The sequence below is a fragment of the Sceloporus undulatus genome, chromosome 1 (assembly GCF_019175285.1).
Source record: "Sceloporus undulatus isolate JIND9_A2432 ecotype Alabama chromosome 1, SceUnd_v1.1, whole genome shotgun sequence".
Taxonomy (NCBI): Eukaryota; Metazoa; Chordata; class Lepidosauria; order Squamata; family Phrynosomatidae; genus Sceloporus; species Sceloporus undulatus.
The window spans coordinates 270,282,831-270,305,353 of NC_056522.1; the positions used below are offsets into that span (position 1 = coordinate 270,282,831).

General features: G+C 42.3%; 1 protein-coding gene across 1 annotated transcript; it reads right to left on the minus strand.

The window, feature by feature from the left end:
• Nucleotides 1-11,254: 11,254 nt before the first annotated feature.
• PHLDA2 (pleckstrin homology like domain family A member 2) lies at nt 11,255-14,935 on the minus strand. The gene is given in 4 exon segments (XM_042447047.1): nt 11,255-11,684; nt 14,268-14,555; nt 14,558-14,656; nt 14,659-14,935. Coding segments are annotated over 4 exon segments (549 nt in total). The 5' UTR covers nt 14,801-14,935; the 3' UTR covers nt 11,255-11,664.
• Between the last annotated feature and the right edge of the window lie 7,588 nt (nt 14,936-22,523).

Below are 22,523 nucleotides of genomic sequence, written 5' to 3' on the forward strand. Positions count from 1 at the left end.
GCTTTGTCAGGGAAATGGAGCCTGTTGGTTTTACTTCCTGAGCCCACAGCAGTGACAGATGAAAGCAGTTTAGTGGCTCATCCTATGCCTGATTTGAAAGGTTGCATGGAGTTGTTAAGAAAGTCACCAGTAGCTGCAAGAGTGCAGCAAAATACTAAAATTATGGCTCAGCAGGAAGGAGGTGCACAGGGGAAGATTGTGTCAGCAGCCCAGTGGAGCAAAATGCTCGATTGAATGGGATGAGGGAATGGCCTGTATGCATATTTCCACAGCTCCTTAGATGGACACTCACAGATACAGCAGTAAGTGCAGGGGTATCTGGATAGATGAGGAGTAACAGTGACCAGTCAAGACATGTCTGGAATTTGTGCTATATTTAACAAGGGATGTTTTGGGCAGACTGAAACATGTAGCTGTCCCGAAGTGAAGCTTTTAATTCCCTTGAACCAAAGTGTTAAGCTTGTATATTTCAGTGAAAAAAACTGTACATTTTTAGTTATGAAAGAAGCAGGGCTTCAAAGAAATGACATTAGGGACAGTGTGTGCTACTGGAGTTGTAAAAAAATGTTTAAATTGTTTGGATTGCTTTTACCTAGCCTTATAAAGTCAAGGATTTATCACACGGAGGAATTTCTCTTATTTTGAATGAAAAGAAGTGGGGCCAGAACGCATTCAGTGAATTCACTAGTTCAGTGAATTCGTGAATTCGAATTGTGGTTTGAACTGATTTCCCATTGCCTGAGAATAGCTGCCATTGCCCAAAATTGAGTGTGGTAGTCTATCACCGCATAACGTGAATCGCATCATTGCGTTCAGATTGCCATTGGATTTATACTTTCATTTCCCTTGTCTGATAAACCATAGAGTTGGAGGGGGTTGCAGGGTCCATCTAGTCTTTGCCATACAGGAATACACAATAAAGCATTCCTGAAAGATGCCCATCCATCCTCTATTTAAAGACTTCCAAAGATGGAGGAGTCCACCATCTTCCAAGGCAGTCTATTCTACTCTTGAACTGTTCTTACAACAAGGAAGTTCTTTCTACTGTTTAGGTGGAATCTCTTTTCTTTGTAATTTGAATCCAGTGGTTCCACTCCAGAAGAAAAAAGCTTTCCCCATCCAATTAAATCTCTATCTAGCAATGAATGCAGTGTAAAGACTCCAAAACTGGCATGTACTATTGAAGTGCCTCAAACCCATTCTGTCACAGGTGGAGCTTTACATTACCTGATCCACCCATAGGTGTACTATGACAAATCTCCTTACTGTACAACACACCATACACTGTCACGTGAAATATTTCATTCAAGGCCTTTTTAAACAGCCAGTCTTCTTGATAAATCCTTGACCCTTACCATTTTTGGACTAGAACCAATTCCTAGTCCCATCAAAACTGGACCCAGTGTTGTTAACTTTATTTATACCTTGCCTTCACCCCAAAACTGGGACTCAAGGCAACTTACAAATTAAAACATATAGAAATATTCAAAACATATATCAAATGGGATATATGGTCTATCATATAGCCTGTACCTAATCAATTAAGGGACCCATCATAGTAAGTGTTTTTGAGCATTAGCCTACACCCTGAAGACAAGGTTTAAAATCCCCACTTGGTCATGGAAACTCACTTAGCGACCTTGGGCAAGTCACACTCTCTCAGCCTCAGAAATGGCAAGATCAAACCCTCTCTGAATAAACTCTTACCAAGAAAATCCATCATAGGTCCACCTTAGATTGCGCATAAGTCAGAATGATTTGATGATGCACAACAGTCAGTTACACAGAGACAACAAACTGTTTGCGTGAAATCAGAGTTACCATAACATTGCTGTGCAAAGAAGTACATTGTTGAGGTGAGAGTTTATCCATTCTGTAACAGAACAATAGCGCCACATATGTCTGCACCAGCTTCACAAGTTGTAGGAGTAGGGTGCATGATCTGGATGGTAGAAGGCATAGCTTTGTTGAATACAGAGCACGGGAGTAGGTCTTACATTTGTTTTCTTCTCCTTCTCTCCAAGGTGCCATGCTGGAATAAGTGCTTCAGTTGCTCCACTCACGAACAATAGGGCCCAACAATTGGAGGATTTTATACAGAAGATACGGAGTCTCATCCTTTGGCTATTTACAGTTGGTGGTCAATGCCTCTCTGCTTTTGTATCTCTTGAAGAAGAGGATCCCCTCATAAAGAAGAGAAAGATGAAATTAGTGCTATGAACAGTGCTGATGTGTCATTTTCCAATTATGGTTTAAGATGTTTATTTTAATTGCCCTGTTTGACAGAAAAAAGACTAATTTAAATCAACTCCCTTAACACACCACACCACAGTGCAGCTACCATCGGGACTGCCCTGAAGGGAGAGCCCTCCCTCCACGGCCAACTGTCATCGTCCAGCCTGGAGGGAGTGAGGGGGTGGGTAGGGCAATTTTGTATTGCAATTTTTATTGTACACCGCTATGATCATTGCGGAATAGTGGTCTATAAATAAAACAGTATTATTATATTATTATTATTATTATTATTATTATTATTATTATTACTTTTGAATAAGAACTTACAGATGGCCCTGCTGCTTAAGATCAAAGGATCATCTATTTGACAGCCCACAGCCAGGACATGGATGCAAGAGCAGTCTCTCTTCCAAATTCCACAGCAACTAACTAAGACACACTGCTTCTCATACTGGAGGTGGTAAATAGCTGTCAGCTCTAGTAGCCATTATGTGTAGCATTTAAAATGCTGGACCAGGACTTGGGAAATCAAGGTTTAAATCCACACTGACCCATGAAACTCACCAGATGACCTTTAGCCAATCACTTCCTCCCAGTCTGATCTACCTCACTGGTTGTTGCAAGAAAACAGTGGGGGGTGGAGGGCCAGGTATGTCACCTTGAACTCAATGGGAAAAAGTTAGGATAAAAATGTAACTAATAAATTAAAAATAAAATAGCAGCTTTATACCCTTACTCTCCATGAATTTTCTCAACCCTTGTTTAAAGCTTTCCAAGCTCTCTTTCATACTACACAACTATAGTCCTTTGATACTGCTTTAAACGTAGTGGTAGGGTCCTGCAGAATCCTGAGGGTTGTTGTTTAGTTGGTAGTACTAGGGTTCTGCAGCTGAGAGTTCTAAATGCCCTTTCCTAAACTGAATATCCCAAGATTGCATAAGATGTTGCTATGACTATTAAACTGGAAGCATAGTGTTGGAATTGTGGAGTGTGAAAGAAACCTGTGACCAGCACTACATCTTGTGTAGTTACTTCTAATGTTTAACTATGTACTGTAGAGTGAGTGAAAAGGTGATTCCTTTTACTTGTCCTGGATCCTCTGTTCTTTCACTCCAAGTTCATGTATCACAAGATAGTGAGAAAAACATCTCTCTATCCATTTTCTTGTACTATTCATAATTTTAAACAGTTGCATCATGCTTTCCTTCACTGTATTTACCTTTTTTCTGAACTAAAGGTCCTCCCTGTTGTGTAGCCTTTTTCTCACAGGAGTTTTTTGCTTCATGCCTGTGACAGCTTGTCCTTTCCTATGCCATCTCTAAGGATGCTTCCAAACACATAGCTCTTTACTCTTCCATGATAAGCTACATGGATAATCACAATTGATTTTCCACACTGTTTGGGGATTTTGTGTATTTTCCTATATACCATCCACACCAGTTTGCTTTGCACTGTTTCTCCATCTTTTTAGGGGGCATGGTTTCAACAAGGATTTGTACAGTTGACTTACAGGGCAACTGAATTTATCATATAGTTCAGCACACAGTAACTGTGCAAGTGGAACCCACCATATTCTTCACTTTAAGCAGTGTTTTGAATCATTGCTGATAATTTTGCGTAACAGCTTATCCAGCTATGTTTTTTTTAATTATTAAAATAGAAAAATTCCAGTCAAACATTTGTTTAATTTTGTGATGCAGTGAAATTATGTGATACAGCCATTATGAAATTATGGAAGAGAGGGAATTTTAATGACTACCATTTTAGTCAGATACTTAATGGAGGTGACCAGAAAGATTTTTTAAAAAAATAATTTCAAATTGGGATGATTGGGGCATAATACTCAGAGAATTTATCATTAAAACAGCATTGTTTTATTCATTAAGGTATTACTAGAGTCATTCCACACTTCTGTGAAAATGTCATGTCAAAGCCCCATGTTGAATAGAAGTAAAGCTAAGAATCAACATGGCCCTTGGTACATTATTTGTGATAAACGGTGTATCTTCCTTATTGGGCTGTGTATACCCAATAAACAGCATGTGATAGAAGGACAGAGGGAAAGCCCCACGAACACATGAATTCACATACTTGAACTCAGTCACCAGTCCCAACTAGAGTGGACTTACTGAATCAGTGAAATTTATGTTATTGTTTAGCGAGTTTTTTGTTGTTTGTTGGTGGGTTGTTTGTTTGTTTTGATGGAATGGATCTGCCCTAATTGGACTAGCAATTAGTCAAGTTCTCCTAATCCCAGCAATACATGAATAGATATTTTATATTAAATTATAAAAAGAGATCAAATTTCAATTTCAGAATTGTATGGAGAGTAAAAGACCTGAGCTGATAATGGCTGTTGCATACCAGCCAGTAAACAAATATTTCGTATCTCTTCCTTGCGTCTTCCTGCCCTATCTTTTCCTTCACCCATCTCTCCTAATACATGCTCCAGTTTAGTCTTTCTCCTTCCTCTTTTCCTTTCCCATATAAACTGGTTTATAAGAAGCAAACTGCACTGTTAAAGCATATCTGCACAGAAACTTGAAGAGGAGGTAAGCAGAAAGAGGAAGGGAAAAAAATAGAAGTTTAAATTAAATGGGGGGAGGGATCTCTGAAAAGCTAAATAAACTGTAAATATAAACAAAGAAAATCTTTATACTCTCTTAACGCTGACCTTTAACAAATTATTTAAAAAGGCCAACTGGGCATTACTTTTAACCACCTTGCTAAAGGTGGTAACTGGAAAGGGGTTTCTCCCCATCATTTTTCAAAGTGTTTGTTGTTAACTGCCCTCAAGTTGACTTCAATTCATGGCAACCCTGTCAGTGAGACATCTTCAAGACCTGCTATCCTCAACCTCTCTACTCAGGTTCTTCAGGCCCAGGCCTGGAACCTCCCTGATCAAGTCTAACCATCTATCATGTGGTCTTCCTGTCTTTCCTCTGACTTCCACCTCTCCTAGCATCATTGCCTTTTGAAATTATTTATTTTTTCCTCAGATTTGGCCAAAATACAATAGCCTCAATTTAGTCATCCTAGCTTCCAGAGAAAGTTCAGGCTTGATCTGTTGTAGAACCCATTTGTTTGTCTTTTTGGCTGTCCATGGTATCCTCAGCACTCTTCTCTAGCACTATATCTCAAATGAACTGATTTTCTTTGGGCGTTTTACACTGTCCAGCTGTGGCATCCATACATAGTGATGGGGAATACAATGACTTGAACTCTCCTCAATTCAGTGTGTAGAGTATGTATTTATATTTTATGATCCTCTGCATTTCTTTCATAGCTGCCCTTCCCAATCCTGACTGCAGTCTCCATTCTGATTAATAGTTGAATCAAGATATAGGAACTCTAACTATTGTAATTGCATTATAGTGCTATAGAGATGTGACATTATACATCTCTTCCACTGAAGTGGGCTTTTGCTAATATTGAAATATATAAATAGCTAGATAAATACAGTAACATTATTTATCATATCTCTTTTTAAAAAGCAGCAGGTGATAAAAATGGCATTTAGTTAGAGAAGAAGAGTGCAGTTCACACACACACACACACACATACACACACACGATGTTATCATGTGGACTTCTCATAAATTATACATCAGTGAGCCATAGTGATACCACAACATGATCTTCTCTAAAGCAGCCCAGCTCTTCTCCTCTCAGAGCTCCAAAGACCAAACTTTATACAGTAGTACAAATGTGACCAAACCAGGGATGTATAAAGAAGTACTGCATTTTTTTTTTTTTGCAATTTTTTTTCTTTTCTTTTTCTAAGGATCCCAAACATGGAATTCACCTTTTTTCACAGAAACTGCACATTGAGTCAATATTTTCATTAAATAAGATAGTGGATCTGTTTAAAGTCTCAAAGTATTGTCAAAACATTCTTCCCCTCTGACTAATCCTTCTAGGAATATTTCAGGGCACCTTAGCTGAAGAGGTAAAAAGACACATGTTTCTACCAAAATCTCAACTGGTGCACACCAGCTTATCTCTGTTGTAAAAGAGCCCAGCCTAGAATAGTATGTGTCGATTTATTATTATTACACACAAGTTCAAGATAGACAGACTCAACCTAGAGCCAGTGCAAAGAAGAGCAAATGTTTTCTTAGACACACAATGGTATCATGTCATAGGTATATATGGGAAACTCTGAACATAATATCTATCCTGTGATGCTTCCTTGGCACAGTGTGACATTACTTTGCTTTTATGGCATGACTACATAAATGTAGCTATTGTGAGAATATACTAAGAAAAAGCCCACAATGAATTCAGAGGTGGTGATAGCAGTGGCTTATACACAGGTGACCTTCCCCACAGGTAGTAGAGCAAGAAATAGTCCTCTGAAGAAACCATTTCACCCATAATACTGGGTAGCCCAGGCCTAAATACCCTAAAGCTACTAGACCCTGTCTGATCTTGGAAGCTAACAGTGGTCAGCCCTGGTTAATGCCTGGATAAGTGACTGGCAGTGTATACAAGGTGCTGTAGGCTATATTTCAGAGGAAGAAACTGAATATTCCTTGTCTAAGAAAATCCTATGAAATTCATGGGATCGTTGTAAGTCAACAAGCAACACACTGGATAAAGTCTTTAATTACTAGATGGGAATGACCAGACTGAAAAAAGAAACTGGCCTCCAAATAAATTTAAGGAAAAGAGATTAGGTAAAAAGAAAGTGCTGTTTGATTAATCATAGCACTCCTAAATGCATGTAGTAAGCAGTGGGGCCTGCCTGTTTCCACTCAAATGTCTTTTAAGATCATGATGCAAGAGACAGACTGCTATCTGCTGGAGGCAGGGTGCTGTGTTTTGCATAACACATTTTAGAGCAGAATGTCAGAGTAGGTCCCAGTGAAATATGATGTGTTCAGCAGAACTAGGGCACCAGACATGCTTCTTAACTATGTCTGTAAGCTAAATATTAGATCCTGAAGTCTATGCTAAGAAGCAACAAAACCTTGCTCTTTAAGAAGAGACATCAGGCAGCAAATCTTGCATTCACACAAAAAGTCTCTTCTGGCCAAGGAAGTGCATGGAAGGCAAAAATGGCTCAAAAACTTTTCTAATGTAATGGTTAAGTATCAGACAAAATGTGGTACTAAACCTATGATTACCATAGATGTTTTTTAAAAGGTAGATATATAAACAGAGTCTCTTAACTTTCTATATTATCCAGACATGATACCCATCAGAAAACTTGGCTTCACATGGTTCTGCATTTCCTCATTTCCCACTTAGCATCATTTGCTAGTTCTGCTGGTTAGGGACAGGCCCAATACGTGGTACCAGCTAGTAAAACTCACTAGAAAATATAGGAAGGAGTGACAGAGCTAGCCCATATGATTCTAGGCTGCATCAGGAGGAATATATGTAGTGTCTAGATCAAGGGAAATAATAGTGCCACTCTATTCTGCTTTGACCTCACCTGGAATACTGTGTTCAGTTCTGGGCACCACAATTCAAGAGGGATATTGACAAGCTGTGTGTCCAGAGGAGGATGACCAAAATGGTAAAAGAATGGGAAAATCCCATTCTGCGAGAGAAGCCCAGGTTGCATACAGGCTGCGTACAGCCCAGCAATGAGCGAATGCATTATGATCTACCTTAAGAAAGCTACATCCCAGGTCTATCCCGGCAGCGAAGCTAATGTGATAACCTCCTATGATTATGTGTTTGTTTGGGTCCTATGAATGTGATCTATCAACACATTTTGTGGTTCACAATTTAAACCACAAGTTTACTGGGTAAAATTAGGCAAGGGTTTCTGCTTTCTTTTTCCAACTCACCCATGCCTTGTAATTTGTAAACCATGAGGAGATAAAAACTGGCCTATTAGACAGGATTGCAAGGCTGTCTACACTGATTTTGGCCTGCATGTCTTTCATTTTTTAGTATTCCAATAGACATCTCTACTTTTTGTAACTTGGGAAGTTACTTTGTTGAGGGAACTAGAATTCTCAAAATTCCCCAGCTAACATGACTGGGGGACTTCAAGAAATTATACTCTAAAAAGGTAACTTTTTAAATGTCTGCTGATATCATAGGGTGTCCTGAGTCTCCTCACCCTCACTACCATTTAATATCACCTAAAAGACAGGAGTTAGTCTGAGAAAAGGACCAAAATATGATTGCTAATGGTGCTGCAGAGAGACCTACAGTGATAGACAGCAGTATCTGAGCAGATTTAGATGCTATCATGAGGCCTTCACAGTTAGGTGTTGGACAAGCTGGCACCAAACTGCATTATCAACTGGTTATAATAGTGGCTATCAAGTGGTTAAACTGCTCACCATAGCTAAGGCACTGTGCACATAACATACAAGCCACAGCTGCGCCGTCACAAAATAAACCTCAGCACCCACCTATTTATTCACCCCAGGTAGCATCCATGAAGGGCAACCTTGCAATCAACCACCAAGCTTTCCCCTCTGACTCTAGTTTATGAATCAGTACACTTGAATGATTTCTGCTTAAAATGTATTAAGTTTAGTATTCAATTACTTTGTCCTGCAAGAATTTGTAGAACATTAGTGGCTATCTCCAGAAGCTGTGGCTCTCCAGATGTTTCTGGACACCTCCCACAATCCATTATTATTGTCTTGGGTGATGAGGGATGATGAGAGTTGGAGTCCAACATCTGGAAGCTGACACATTTCCTAGCTGTCTTGCAGTGATACTTGAACAAGGCACTATTATTTAGTGCTGAACTGAAGCACTAGGTCTTGTTTCTCCATGCCCCCCTTGGGGAAAGTGGTTAATACTTGGATGGAAGACTGCCAATGAATACTAGGTGCTGTAGGCTATATTTCAGAGAAAGGAACTGAGTATTCCTTGGCTAAAAACCCCTATGAAATTAATGGTTTCACCATAGGTTGGCAGGTGACTTGAAGGCACACCCACACAATGGAAAGAATCTTGTAGCACCTTCGAGACTTAACTGAGAGAAAGAAGTTGGTAGCATAAAATTTTGTAGTCTCCTTCATCATGGAGCATGGAGTTGAGTGCCTAGGAACGAGGTGTGAATGAAGCTTGTGCACACACAGAAGATGGTTGCTGTTTGTGTGGTCATTTCTTTCCTCTCCTCTCCCCTCAATAGCTCTCCCTTTAATTTAATTTAACTAAGAAGTTCTAGTGAGTTCCCCATGCCTGAACAGACAATCTGTGTTTCCAAACTGTACTTTAGCCCTACCAACATCAGTGAAGGCCCAACTTTGAAAAGAGACCGATCTGAAATGTACAACAGCAACTGATCTGGCCTGGAAATCCTAGCAAATGGCACAGAAAATGTCGTATTTTAAAGTTTTTGAGTTCCCAGCTGAGCAATATACTATTTGATCCTAGTGTAGATGGGAAAATGTAACCTGGGGCCTTATGTGGGCCCCAAAAGCTGTTTTCCTGTTCTGAAACTTCTTTTTTTTCCCCCAGCCCAGTTTTCACTCCAGCCACATCTTGGAATTTTCCTACCACAAAAACCTCCCACAGAAACTCCCCTAAAAGATCTCTTTTGAGCCAAAAATGGCAATGGATCAAGGGAGTCTTTTATAATGCATGTGACAAACTGGTTCAATGCACAGGAGGCTGCAGACCCAAAACTTGTGGTTGGCCACCTCCAGGCTAATGGATCACATGTAAGTTGAGTATTCACCTTTAAACGCATGCTATTTGTCCCATTGTTGTCCTTGTAAATATTCTCAGTATATTTTCAAAGAAGAAGCCATGCTAGTCTCACAGGATTAAAAAGGAGGGAGAGGGAGAAAAGAAATGTGGCAGTACCTTTAAGAGTAACTGGTTTTTATTTTAGCATGAGCTTTCATGGATATAAGCCCACTTCTTCAGATGCAGTACAGTGATTTTAAGGCATGGGCAATGAACATTTAGGGCAAGAGACATGATTTGCTTCTTTCTGGATCCTTCTGTGGTGCTGCAACATTCCTTTTTTCTTCTTCTCCCTCTCCTTTTCTCCTTTTTGTTCAGAATACAGTACAAACTAAATAGGACCACACACACATAGGGCAAACTGAGAATGGTTTGCCCACCTCCAGGCTAACGGATCACACAAGAGATGAGTATATAACTTTTTGCTTGGACAGCTTATATCATTGTTGTCTTTTGCCCTTGTAAACACTCTCAGAATAGAAACTGGTTAGTGGTGCTAGGACACTGAAATGACATCTCCTTTTTGAAATTGTGTGGTTTTCTGATCCAGATAATCAAGCAGTCCTTACTTACAGATACCACAGTGGAATATACTGGAGTATTTTCCTCTGACATACTCTTAACAGGGGTAGCAATCATGCAGCCTTCCAGTTAATGTTGGATTGCAACTCCCAGCATTCGTTGCCACTGGATATGCTAGCTAGGGCTCCTGGACATGCAGTCCAAAAGCATCTGTGAGACTGCATGATTTCTACCTTTGTGCTATAATATGGACTGGGAAGGTTGACCTGTGTTGTCAGGGGTGGGGGGAAATGTGATCTATTACAGTAAATTGTGACCTAAATAGTCCTCCAGTCTGTACCTTCTCAGGCTACCCAATGTGGATGACTGTCATTAAACATCATGTTTGAGTTCATTGGCTACAGTTTTTTTTCTCATTATTTTTTAGAAACTCACCAGGACCAGCAGCCAATTGCTCAGAGACCAGCGCTGGTCCATGGATCACCACTTGGAAGTAGCACTGTTTAAATCCAGATTGGTGTTATGGTCCCAGGCCTATGTAAGAAAGCATTCTGTGAATTGACTCCTAATCTGTCATAGTAAAGTTGCTGCTTTCAAGACAGACGTTAGGCCCACAGCACAGACTTAGCCAGCACAGGAGTTGTGATCCAAAGAGGTAACTTTTAAAAACTACTCGTGTATTTCTGTGTCCTTGCTGAAGCCACATCCATACTAATGATACACAGTAGCAATTTTGCTGATAACTTAAGTGCTTTTCCTAGAGAATGCCACCATTAAGACAGAGGGAGAATTATTTCTGCTGATAAATAAGTAGCTGTCAGAAATATAGTAATAAAAAAGCATTTAATCTGGAATGGACACATTTAAATGCTAAAAGCAATTTTAAGACAAATGTGCTTAAGGATATTTATCAAAATAAATACAAATATAGATATTACAAATAATTTAAAGTAGTTTTTTTATCAACAGGAGCTGAATATTCATTTCATCCTTATAAATAGGGAAAAAACATTTTTCAAAGTGAAACATCCTGCGCACACAGCCATCCTTTCCCTTAAGTTTTTTTTCTTTTTCAAAGTCTTTGGCTTGTAAATGCCTGGAGGGAGGACAGGGGACACTTGGCCTCTTTGCTCTGGTACTGCATCACACCGGGAGGAAACCAGGCATTTTAGCATCCTTGGTTGCTTTCCTTCATTGGTATCCTGTCCTGTTTCAAAGTCCAAGATAACTGATCTTGTCATCCAGAAGTAGAGTCTACTGAAAGTAAGAGAAAAGCAATGTGTTAGTAAAGCTAGTGTGAAAACACTGCTAAAAGCATGGTTAAAACCAACCCCTTTTAAATCTCTATTTCAACCCCTTATATGAACCTGAATATATGAACCTGCAGGAGGAAAATATCTTTTGGGATGGCTCTTTGCTCTGTCCTAGTTCATTTGATGGGCCCAAGGAAGAGGGCCTTTCCAGGGTCTGCTCCAAGGCTTTGGAATTCCCTTCCTAGGGAGATAAAGCCAGCCAGTGCCAGTGAACCCTTTCCTATGCCAACAGATTTTTAGGGCTTCAAATGGTTTGTTTTGTTGTTTTCCATATCCTGTCTTTTAATGAATTATTAATTGGTTACAATTCTATACATTATTTGCTTGCTTTTTAAATAACACATACACACATATGCAAAACCCACAAGGTGATCTTGGGCAAGTCACACTCTCTCAACCACAGAGGATGGCAATGGTAAACTCCCTTTGAAGAAACTTGCCAAGAAAAACCTGTGATCAATTAGTCTTGTTGTTGTTTTGTGCCTTCAAGCTATTTCCAACCTATAGTTACCCTAAGGTAAACCAGTCACAGGGCTTTCTGGGACTGAGAGCCCAGTGGATTTCCGTGGCTGAGTAGGGAATCAAACCCTGATCTCCAGAACTGTAGTTTAGTGCTTAAACCACTACACCATGTTTGCTCTCAGGTACTCCTTAGGGTTGCCATAAGTCAGAAATGACTTCAAGACACACAACAACAGCAAAACATTTGGAGAGCTGCAGGAATCCAGCTGGTTATCAGGTTTTGATGAAACTTGGAAAGGGTGCTTACTCATCAGTATGTAGCTCCAAGGGCAACCCAACTGGTTCCCAAATATGCTTTGGATTACAGTCTAAGGAGGCAATTTGTGTCTCAAAAGTTCAAGGTCTGCAGCCCAACCCTATGCATATTGATTCAATTCCCATTGAGAGCAGTACATCAGTCCTATGCATACTATCAGCAATACTGAACTCATGTGAATATGCATCAGATCCTCACTTCAGTCTTATCTCCCTTCCCTCTTTGACTGAGCATCCACAGCACTAAACTGGCTCCATAGAATTCAGTTCACATTGACTGGTCAAGTTTTAATTTCTATAGCAGTGCCAGAGGGATGCTCCTAAAAACTAGGACTCGGTCTTGCTTTTGATTTGTATTGTTTTAAATATGTTGTTAGCTGCCTTGAATCCCATTATCAGAAGAAAGGCAGAAAATAAATTTCGTAGTGTGCATCACTTTCAGTAACCATTCTCTAACTTCTTTCTTTCAGCCCACAACACACTCCAACTCCCAGAATTCCATAGCCTTGAGCCAAAGTGGGGCGAAAGCGGGTTATCTCTCCAGTGTGGATACAGCCTGAGCCAGGCTGACTCCTACGCAAGCAGGCTTAAGGAAGGCATTCAGGGTTCATGCATGAGCCATGCCCACGCATTTGGATGGGATATCATCAGCCTTTCCCAAATTAGCCCCACAAAGGGGCAGCTCCGAGAACAATGTTCCTGGTAGAAACTTTGTTACTACTCAAGTTTCCTTCCTTAACAAATTCAAAAGTTTGCTGGATGATATAAAAGGAATTCCTACACTGCAGTTTAAAGTCTGGCACACCATATAAAGCCTTGTGTTTGACTGCACTAAAACAGAGACCACAAGATGGTTGACTTGTTACTTCAGATGCTTCCCAAACATTTCCGATTTCTGCACTCTCTGTCTGTTTTACAATGCCCCTTTATGGAGGGATTTTGAGCAAACTTGACAGACAAGGCGAAGTCGAGGGTTTTCAGGGCTGGCATCCAGAGGTTTTGGGGTCTCTGTGGCCCTGTTTTCTCTAGAAGCGTTTCTTCCTGGCATGGCAGAAGCCTTCCCTGAAGATGCCAGCCACAGATGCCAGGGAAACGTCAGGCAGAAACCCTCCCAGAACATGGCCACAGAGTCCCTCAGAGGAGGAGGAGGGATGCCAGGGCTTGAGCAGGGGATGGAGGAGAGGTCCTGGGCAGGGCCAGGCTGGGCGCCTGAGGGGGAGAGGCCCTTGGCAGCAGCCCTTCCTCGGGCCTTGAAGGGGACAGGAAGGGTCCTCAGCCCCTCAGAGGAGGAGGCAAGGCGCCGTGGAGGAGGGAGGATGCCAGGGCTTGAGCAGGGGATGAGGAGAGTCCTGGAGGAGGGCAGGGGCCTCCCTTCGCCCGGCTGGGGCTCTGTCCAGGGGCCTCGGGAGGGAGGGGAGGGGAGCGGCCCTTGGCAGCAGCCCTTCCTCGGGGCAGAAGGGGGTCCTGAGCCCCACAGAGGAAGGAGGGCGAAGGCAAGGCGCCGTGGAGGGAGGGCCGGGGCCTCCTTCCCCTGGCTGGGCGCCTGAGGGGAGGGCCCTTGGCAGCAGCCCTTCCTCGGGCCTTGAGGGGGAGCAGAAGGGGGTCCTCACCCCCAGAGGAAGGAGGAGGCAAGGCAAGGCGCGGTGGAGGGAGGGAGGAGGGAGGGATGCCAGGGCTTGAGCAGGGGATGGAGGAGAGGTCCTGGGCTGCCGGGGGGGGAGAGGGAGAGGGGAGGGCGGGCGGGCGCTACCTGGTCTCCGTCCGTTGCCTTCCTCAGAGCGCGGCGTTCCCGGGGGGCCGTCTTGGGCGGGGGCTGCTGTTCCCGGCGTCCGGCTCTGCCCCCGGGGGGCTCTCCTCCTCCTCTTCCTCCTCTTCCCGGGGGTCCGGTTCCTCCTTCGGGCGCGGAAGCGTCGGAGGGCGCTCTGGTTCTGGAAGTCGATCAGGGCCAGGGCGATGGAGGCGTTCCAGCCGGTGCCTCCGGGGCATCGGAAGTCGATCTCGCGGCGGTCGGTGGTGACCAGGGTGAAGTAGAGGTACCTCCGGTCCGCTCCACGCAGTCCACCTTGGCGATGGAGCCCAGGCCCAGCGCCTTGCCCTTCGGCGTCTTTCCTCTCCCGCTCGGCGGGAAGAGGCTCAGGTCTCCCCCAGCACCACCCGCTTCTTCTTCCACACCTGGAACGGCTGGCGCTCCGCTTCTCCAGCTCCCCAGCAGCGCAGCACCTCCGAGCCCGAGCCGAGGCCCCACCCGGCCCCGTGGCCGCAGCCCCACAGGTGATCCCGCATCCTCCCCCGACTAGACACCGGCAGCCACCGCAAGGAGGCCCAGGGAGGGATGCCGGTCCCAGGCGCACAAGAAGCGCTGCTTCTCCCTCTTTATGGCCTCCCCAGGCCCCTCCTTCCTTCCCTCCTTCCCTCTCTCCCAGGGAGCCTGGCCTCCTCTCCTCCGCCCCCTCGCTGCCCTTCTTGGGCCACAGAGGCTCTTCCGGAGCCCCAGACGGAAGCAGCCAGGCAAAGCAACCCAGAGCACAAGCGCTTTCTTCAGGATGTTGGCCTCATCCGCACTTCCATACAATTCAAAGAATCCTAGAGTTGGGAGAGAGCCCAAGGGCCCCGATCCAGCCCAACCCCATTCTGCCATGCAGGAAATCCCAATCCAAGCATCCCCATTGACAGATGGAAGACCTCTAAGGCAGGAGACTCCATGACACTCCGAGGAAGGAGGGTGTTCCCCAGTCCAACAGCCCTCTCCCTCATCCTCCAGCTGAGAGGGAGGGAAAGGCAGGCCAGCTCCCTCAGGAAGAAGAAAGAAGGGCCCTCCATCTGCCTTGGTCCAGGCCTCAGAGGACTTTCCCCCTTCCCCACTGGCATTCCCTTCTCCTTTTCTATCTGATCTTTTTAGATTGTAAGCCTGAGGGCAGGGAAACGTCTAATTAACCATAAACATAAATATACACACAATAAACAAATAGCCCTTACTGTCAGGAAGTTCCTCCTAATGTTGAGCTGGAATCCCTTCTCCTGGAGCTTGCATCCATTTCCCAGGGGCTCCCTCCCTTCATTGATGCAATACCAAATCTGACCCAAATCAAAGTTCACACAACATTTACCCCCATCAAATCTCTCCAGTGCAATGTAATCCTGTCACATTCACACTAACCAAAGGAGCAGTTAAAAATGGAGCCGAATATTTTGAGGGCTTTAGTCTTGGTTCTGTCACTCAGTTGATGCACATCTACAAGACACAAATGAGCTGGTTTTCTTTTTATCCAGGTTCTTCACTGCCCAGCTGTCACATCCAGGCACAGTGATGGGAAATACCATGCCTTGGATAGCTCTAACTTTAGTGTTCAGCTGTACACTTGTCCCTCCACATTCACTGGGTTAGGGGCATAGGACACCCGTGAATGTGGAAAAAACACAAATAACAAAAATACCACGTTTTTACCTGAGAGGACACCTCTCTAGGAATCTCTGGGTCCTCCAGGGCAACTCTATGATCAACCTCCGACAGACATTGACCATAGAATTGCTTTGGAGCAGCTACAAAGGCCTAGTAGAGTACTCTCTCTAGGAATCTCTAGTGTGTCTTTCAGTGCAACTTTTAGTCAAAGTTGACCATAGCCTTGCACTGGAGGACCTAAATATTCCTAGAGAGAACATATTAATCAAATCCATGAATAATTAAATCTGCAGAAGTCAAAGCCACAAATGTGGAGGGACAAGTGCATATCTTTACTCTTTAGGATCTTATCTAGTTCTTTCATAGCTACCCTCCCCATTCCTAATCTTCTTCTGGTTTCTTGACTGTAGTCTCTGTTCTGATCGTTGTTTGACCCAAAAGCTTTATTTCACTTTCCTCATTATCTAGTTTGAATTCATGTAGATCCTCTGTGGTCTTTATTTGTGTTTCTTTATGTTCACTAGTAAGCTTCCCATTGTGTTTTCTCTTTGACCTTCCTCCATAATAGTTCCAAGTCTGTGATGTTTTCTGCTAGTATTACGGTGTTATCCACATATCTCAGATTGTTGCTCTTCCTTCCTATTCACATGGTTGTTGCACTGGAATGGATGCCATCCAACAGCATGGTTCTCTGAATGGCTTCAAGTCCTCTGTTTCAGCCAGCACCTTTACCTTGGGCAGTGTGAAGAGAGAGTCCCTTCAGAGTACAAGAACATCCAAAATCCACAAAACAGTCCTACCCTTACGAGGCCAACTATAATGCACAAAATACACAAACTTTCAAAGCTCCACTGGCTTCTCCATCAGGCAAAGGTGTTTAAAAAACCAGACAGAAGAAAGAAATGGAGGTGGTCTGCATTTTGTCAAGATGTTGTTGGTGTTCTGAGTATAGAGGGAAGGAAGTACCTTTTTGCATTGCTAATGGAATTACATTTCCTAGACTTCGAAATATTTCCCAGTACCACGTGGCCAGAAGGAAGAGTGGCCTACCTGCATAGATATTCCTCTGAACTCAGAATACCAATATCTTGACAGAATGCAGGCCTGTGACTAACTTGGTCAATTCCCCATCTGTATTATTTTTAACACCTTTGCATGATGAAGAAGCCAGTGGAGCTTCAAAAGCTTGCAACATATATTCCATGCCAAAACATGCATTTTGGTTGTCCCAATAAAGGTATCACTGTTTTGTGGATTTTGGATGTTATTGTACTTTGCTATATGGCCAACAGAGCTATACCTGGATAAGTGCTTTCAGATATTCACCCTGACCTATATTTCTGAGTTGGCCATTGTATCCCTCATTACTGGTAGCTGAATGTATGAATAGACTTTGCTGGAAGGTTTTGCTTTCGAGATGAAAACTTTGTGTAGCCTTATATTTCTGATGGCCTAGTCACACATGCTAGTTCTCACCCCAGTAATTTTCTGTGGCCAAAGACCTTACTTAGTCTAACAGTCTCCTCCCACAAGGACTGTACAAGTGCCTGTGGGAATCTCACAAGCAAGACAGGAGGAAAAGCAGCCACTGTTCAGAGATGTACAGGCTTTGTACTTGAGCTAATAAGGCTATTATGACTTGTGGACCATTGGTAGTTATATCACCCATGACTATATTTAATCTCCCTTTTAAAGCTATCTGAGCTGGTGGAAGGGAAAGTGGATTACAATTTATGCAGAGTCCTTTTAAGGCAGGAGAGTGTTTACATGGGTACCTGTGTAGGTGCACAACCCTGCTGGCTTGGGAGTCTTGGCTTTCCTCCACTTGTTAGTTCAGTATAATGCAAATAAAATCATAGACACATAGAGTTGGAAAGGATTGCAAGAATCCAGTCTAATTTCCTGCCATGCAAGAATACATTAAAGCAGTCCTGAAAGATGCCCATCCAACCTTTGTTTAAAGATCTTCAAATTAGGAGAGACCACAATTTTCTGAGCCAGTTTATTCAACTATTGAACAGCTCATCCAGTCAAGAAGTTCTTCCTAATGTTTAGCTAAAGTCTCTTTTTTATGTAATTTTAATCCACTGGTTTACATTCTAGATTCTGGAGAAGCAGAAAACAAACTCCATCTACTATGTAACACCCTTTCAGATATTTAAGATGGCTATCATATCACCTCTCCCTCTTCTCTTCTCCAAGCCAAACATCTCCAGCTCCTTAAGGTGCTCTTCATTTATGATCTTCTGCTCTAGACACCTTCTGGCTTGTCAATATCCTTCTTGAACTGTGGTGCCCAGAACTGGACACAGAATTCTGTACACTTTCACAAGCTGATGTAATGGTTTTACAGAATAATATTTCATCCATGTAATGGATGTAATTGCTAGCCAGCAAAGATCTATTTCATTCTAGTTTACATTAAAAGTTATCCATGTAGTATGAAAGAAATGCAGTTGATTCACACATGAGAGGAACAACAAAACCATGTGTATGTCAATGACATACTAATGCAGATGTTTGAAATGGCTCTCAAAAGAAAGCTTTCTCAAATTAAGATTTGACTGCTTCCGCTGAGCAATTGGTTCAGCAAGGGGAGAACCACTTCTTTCACTTCACAGACACCAGAGGAGGAATGCTTTAAAACCACAAAACAAAGGCCCAGGTTGTTTAGGGGATTAAGTGTTCTTCTCTCTGGATGTCATTATGAAAGTATATTGCTTTCCCCATCCCCCTTTTCCTCAGAATACACTTTGAGCATAGATTTCCTGTTTTTATCACTGTTCCCAGGTCACTCTCTTGTGCCTTGAAAGTCCATTATCTCTGGAATGACAAACTTTCTCTCTATCCCTCAGTTGCAGCCTTGGACTCTTCCCAAGTTTCTCTCAGCAGCTGGGCTAGGGACAAAGTAGGCCTGTATTAATGTACATGCCATTAGAAGGCATTCCTTTCCTACAGGAAACCTGACATGACTTCACTCTGATTTATTGTTATTTTTATCTGACCAAAGGCAGACATTCTCTGAGGAAACTTTTGTACAAGTCCATGGGGACTGTGTCAGCTTGCTAAGGATGAAAAAGGAGGAAAGGAAAAGGGGAACAGAGGGATCTAGCAACACTACATTTATTTTAGCACAAGCTTTCATGGATTTCAACCCACTTCTTCAGACACACTGAGTTAATATCAAACACAGTTACATAGCTGTGGAGGTGGAATCAGACTGTAATGGCATATACAGAGACCAAGATAGTACAGCACAGTGTGGTTCCACCCGTGAGTTCAGACCATGACGTAGCAACTGGGCTCAGCTCTGGAGGGAGGTGAAAAAGGAGGGTGCACTCTTTTTCCTTCCCCCCAGGAGCCTACTGTATCTTCATTGTTTGAATTGCCTCTTGCCTCTCCTTCCCACCAGTAAGCAGCGCAACAGCTTGCCAGCCACCTGTCAGAAAGATTTTGGGATGGAGTGCAAGGGTCAGGAAATTACTGCTTTTATCCCAACTAAAAAGGGAAATACATGCACACACCACACTTAACACACTTGCATTGCACCAACATGATGCCTGTCAGAAATTTGTGACACGAGATAAACCTTCAGATATAAGGTGATAGAGGCCTATCAGGCTGGTCTGTAGTTCTGAGGTATGAAAGTAATGCATGTGATTGCAGAGAATCTGTTTCCTTGAAGCCAGTAGTTTTGTTGAGGAGAATTCTTTGTTACATGCCAGGGTGTGAGGACATATGTATTAATGTGCAAATCTACAGCGCTATATAAATAAAGCATAATAATAATAATAATAATAATAATAATAATAATAATGTATGTGCCGTGCCAAGAAACAATAGCCTCTGTTGATATTTCTGCTAAGGGATTGGGAATTACTGAATATATTCCAAATCAGTTATTTCTCTTCTCAAGCTGTTTCTCTTTCTCCAAGGACTGTTGCATATCTAAACATTCACAGTTCATTCTGACTAACCCAACTTACTATCCCTTGGCACGTTCCAATGTTCTTCCTTTTAATTTATTAGTTGGAAGATACAAACTCCATTGAACAAGGTGCTGCCCCTGTGATAATATTGAATATCTCTTACTTAGATTTTTTTTTCATTGTGATTACCATCAAGGGGCTAGGAAACAATTAATATTCCCAGTTATTCAGCTTTTCTCAGGTTGCTCTCCCAAATTTATTTTAACTGTTTTACTCAAAGGTTTCAACAAGATGATTACATAGCAGGTAAGTAATTTTTAAATGTGGCAATTATTAGAACAATATTAACTAGATTTAATACAAGGGGATCTTGTAGCACCTTTGAGACTATCCCCTTGCATACTGATATCCCAGACAAACATGGTTTTGTCTCTATATTTAATGCAAAACTATTTTAGTAGTTTTAATATTTAGAAATTTTATTCTGTATTGTATGCTTTTCTATCAAATGTGTATTTTAATCTGAGGATTTTATGCTCTATCCACTGCAAGTAAAGGCAAGTGGAACTTTGCACTAAGACTATTACATTTCTCTTTATTTCTGATCTATTCCAGTTTATCAGCTTGTATGCTTTGCTTGTCCAAGGCAAGAGACAGATCTCCCAGCTGCAGTCAGTCTCTGTATTTTCAGAACTAGAGACTGGTCATTGCTCCCCCCCCCCCAAGAATTCCCTGCCGGTTATAACCTGATTCATACACACCTTGTTGTGTGTCTTCAAGTCATTTCCAACTTATATTGACCCAAGGGTGAACCTACTACCGGGTTTTCTTGGCAAGATTTGTTCAGAATTGATTTGTCTTTGCCTTCCTCTGAGGCTGAGAGTGTGTGACTTGCACAAAGTTGCCCAGTGCATTTCCATGGCTGAGCAGTGATCTTTGAATCCTGGTCTCCCAGATTCATAGTCCAGTACTCAAACCACTATACCATGTAGGCTGTATATGCTCAAGTGATTATTGGATGTCCATCTTGAGATTGAAATTAATTGTAGATTTAATGCCTATATTATAACATCTGACCTGATTTGTATTACTTTTCTGTTTCATCCCCCCAGGTGCAGACCTGAAAGAATAATTCTGTTCACTCAAGTGAAATTTTCCATCTCTTCCCAAATTTCTAGCGTTGTAGAGAGAGATACTGACAATCATTCATATCTACAACTCTTTTATTCCCATGGTCTGCTCCTTTTCTTTTGATGCATGAACTGTATTTCTAAATGCTCAACTGAAATTTTAAGTTACTGTAATTCTAGAAATTTGGGGAATAAAATTTTTCACGTGGGGGGATTTTTATTGGGGAAATAATGCCGTCACCCCCACCCCCACCCCGCTGTAACTACATTCCCCTTCCTCTGTCTACTATGTTTTGTACCACTTCACTTGATTAAGAGTTTAAGAGAACTCAAAAGCTTATATCTTTTGGTTGGTACAAATAAAGGTATTTTAATACATTCACCTTAGGGTCACCATAAGTCGGAAATGATTTGAAGGCATACAACATGCCATGTAGAAGATGGAGAAGGCTTGGTTTTTTGTTTTTGTTTTTTAGTGATCCAGAGACTAGAACACAAACCAATGGATTCAAGTTACAAGAAAAGAGATTCCACCTAAACATTAAGAAGCACTATTTTACTGTAAGAACAGTTTGCCAGTAGAATAGACTGCCTCAGAGAGTGGTGGATTCTCCATCTTTGGACTCCTTTAAATAGAGGTTGGATGGGCATTTTTTAGGAATGCTTTAGTTGTGTATTCCTGAATGGCAGTAGGTTGGACTGAATGGCTCTTTTGGTTCCTTCCAAATCTAAGATTCCAAGATTCTGTGTGTCAGATGATAAGCTAGTGCCCTGCAGATACTGGTGGACTTTAGCTCCCATCAGCCCCAGCTGACATGCTCTGGTTACGTATGGTGGGAGGTGTAGTCCAACAACTTATAAAAGATTACTGGTTTTCCGCTGAATAGTAACACTGTTTGTTGGGGAGGAAGTACGGTATAGTATGTCATTTCAGAGCTTTGGAAAAGTGACTTTTCAGACTACATCTTCTGGAATCCTGCATGATGGTTGGTGGATTCTGTGAGATGTAATCCAAAAATACGGCTTTCCCAAAGTTCTGTACTTTGATTATGTTTTATTTTTGGATTTTCCTGTCTGAAGTTGACTACACCGGCCACTGTTGCTTAAAGAGTAGCCCACCAGCAATCTCTTTCCGATCAACTTAAACTCAGCTGGTACTAAAACTCAGTACCAGAATTATCAGACAGATTGCTACTATTTTACCTTTGGGGCTGCTATTCCAGGAGGCTGAGTATTTTATGAATGGGCATGGGAGAGCAAGAGAAAAGAAGGATGAGCTGTCAGAAACAATAACATAAAAAGCAGTGCAAATGATAAGTGCATCTAAACAAACATCAGGATTGCAAGATCATGCTTGTTTGTTTGCCTACACCCTGTCCTAGCTTGAAGGGGGAAATTATATAGCTTTTGTCCCAGACACATACTTGTTACTGCGTTTGTATATTCAGGATTACTGTTTCCCAGGATCTCACCCAGCTGGCCCTTTTATAACTCCTGTCATGTTTTTGGTGATGCTTCTGAGACTTTAAAATGGCTTTAATGTCAGT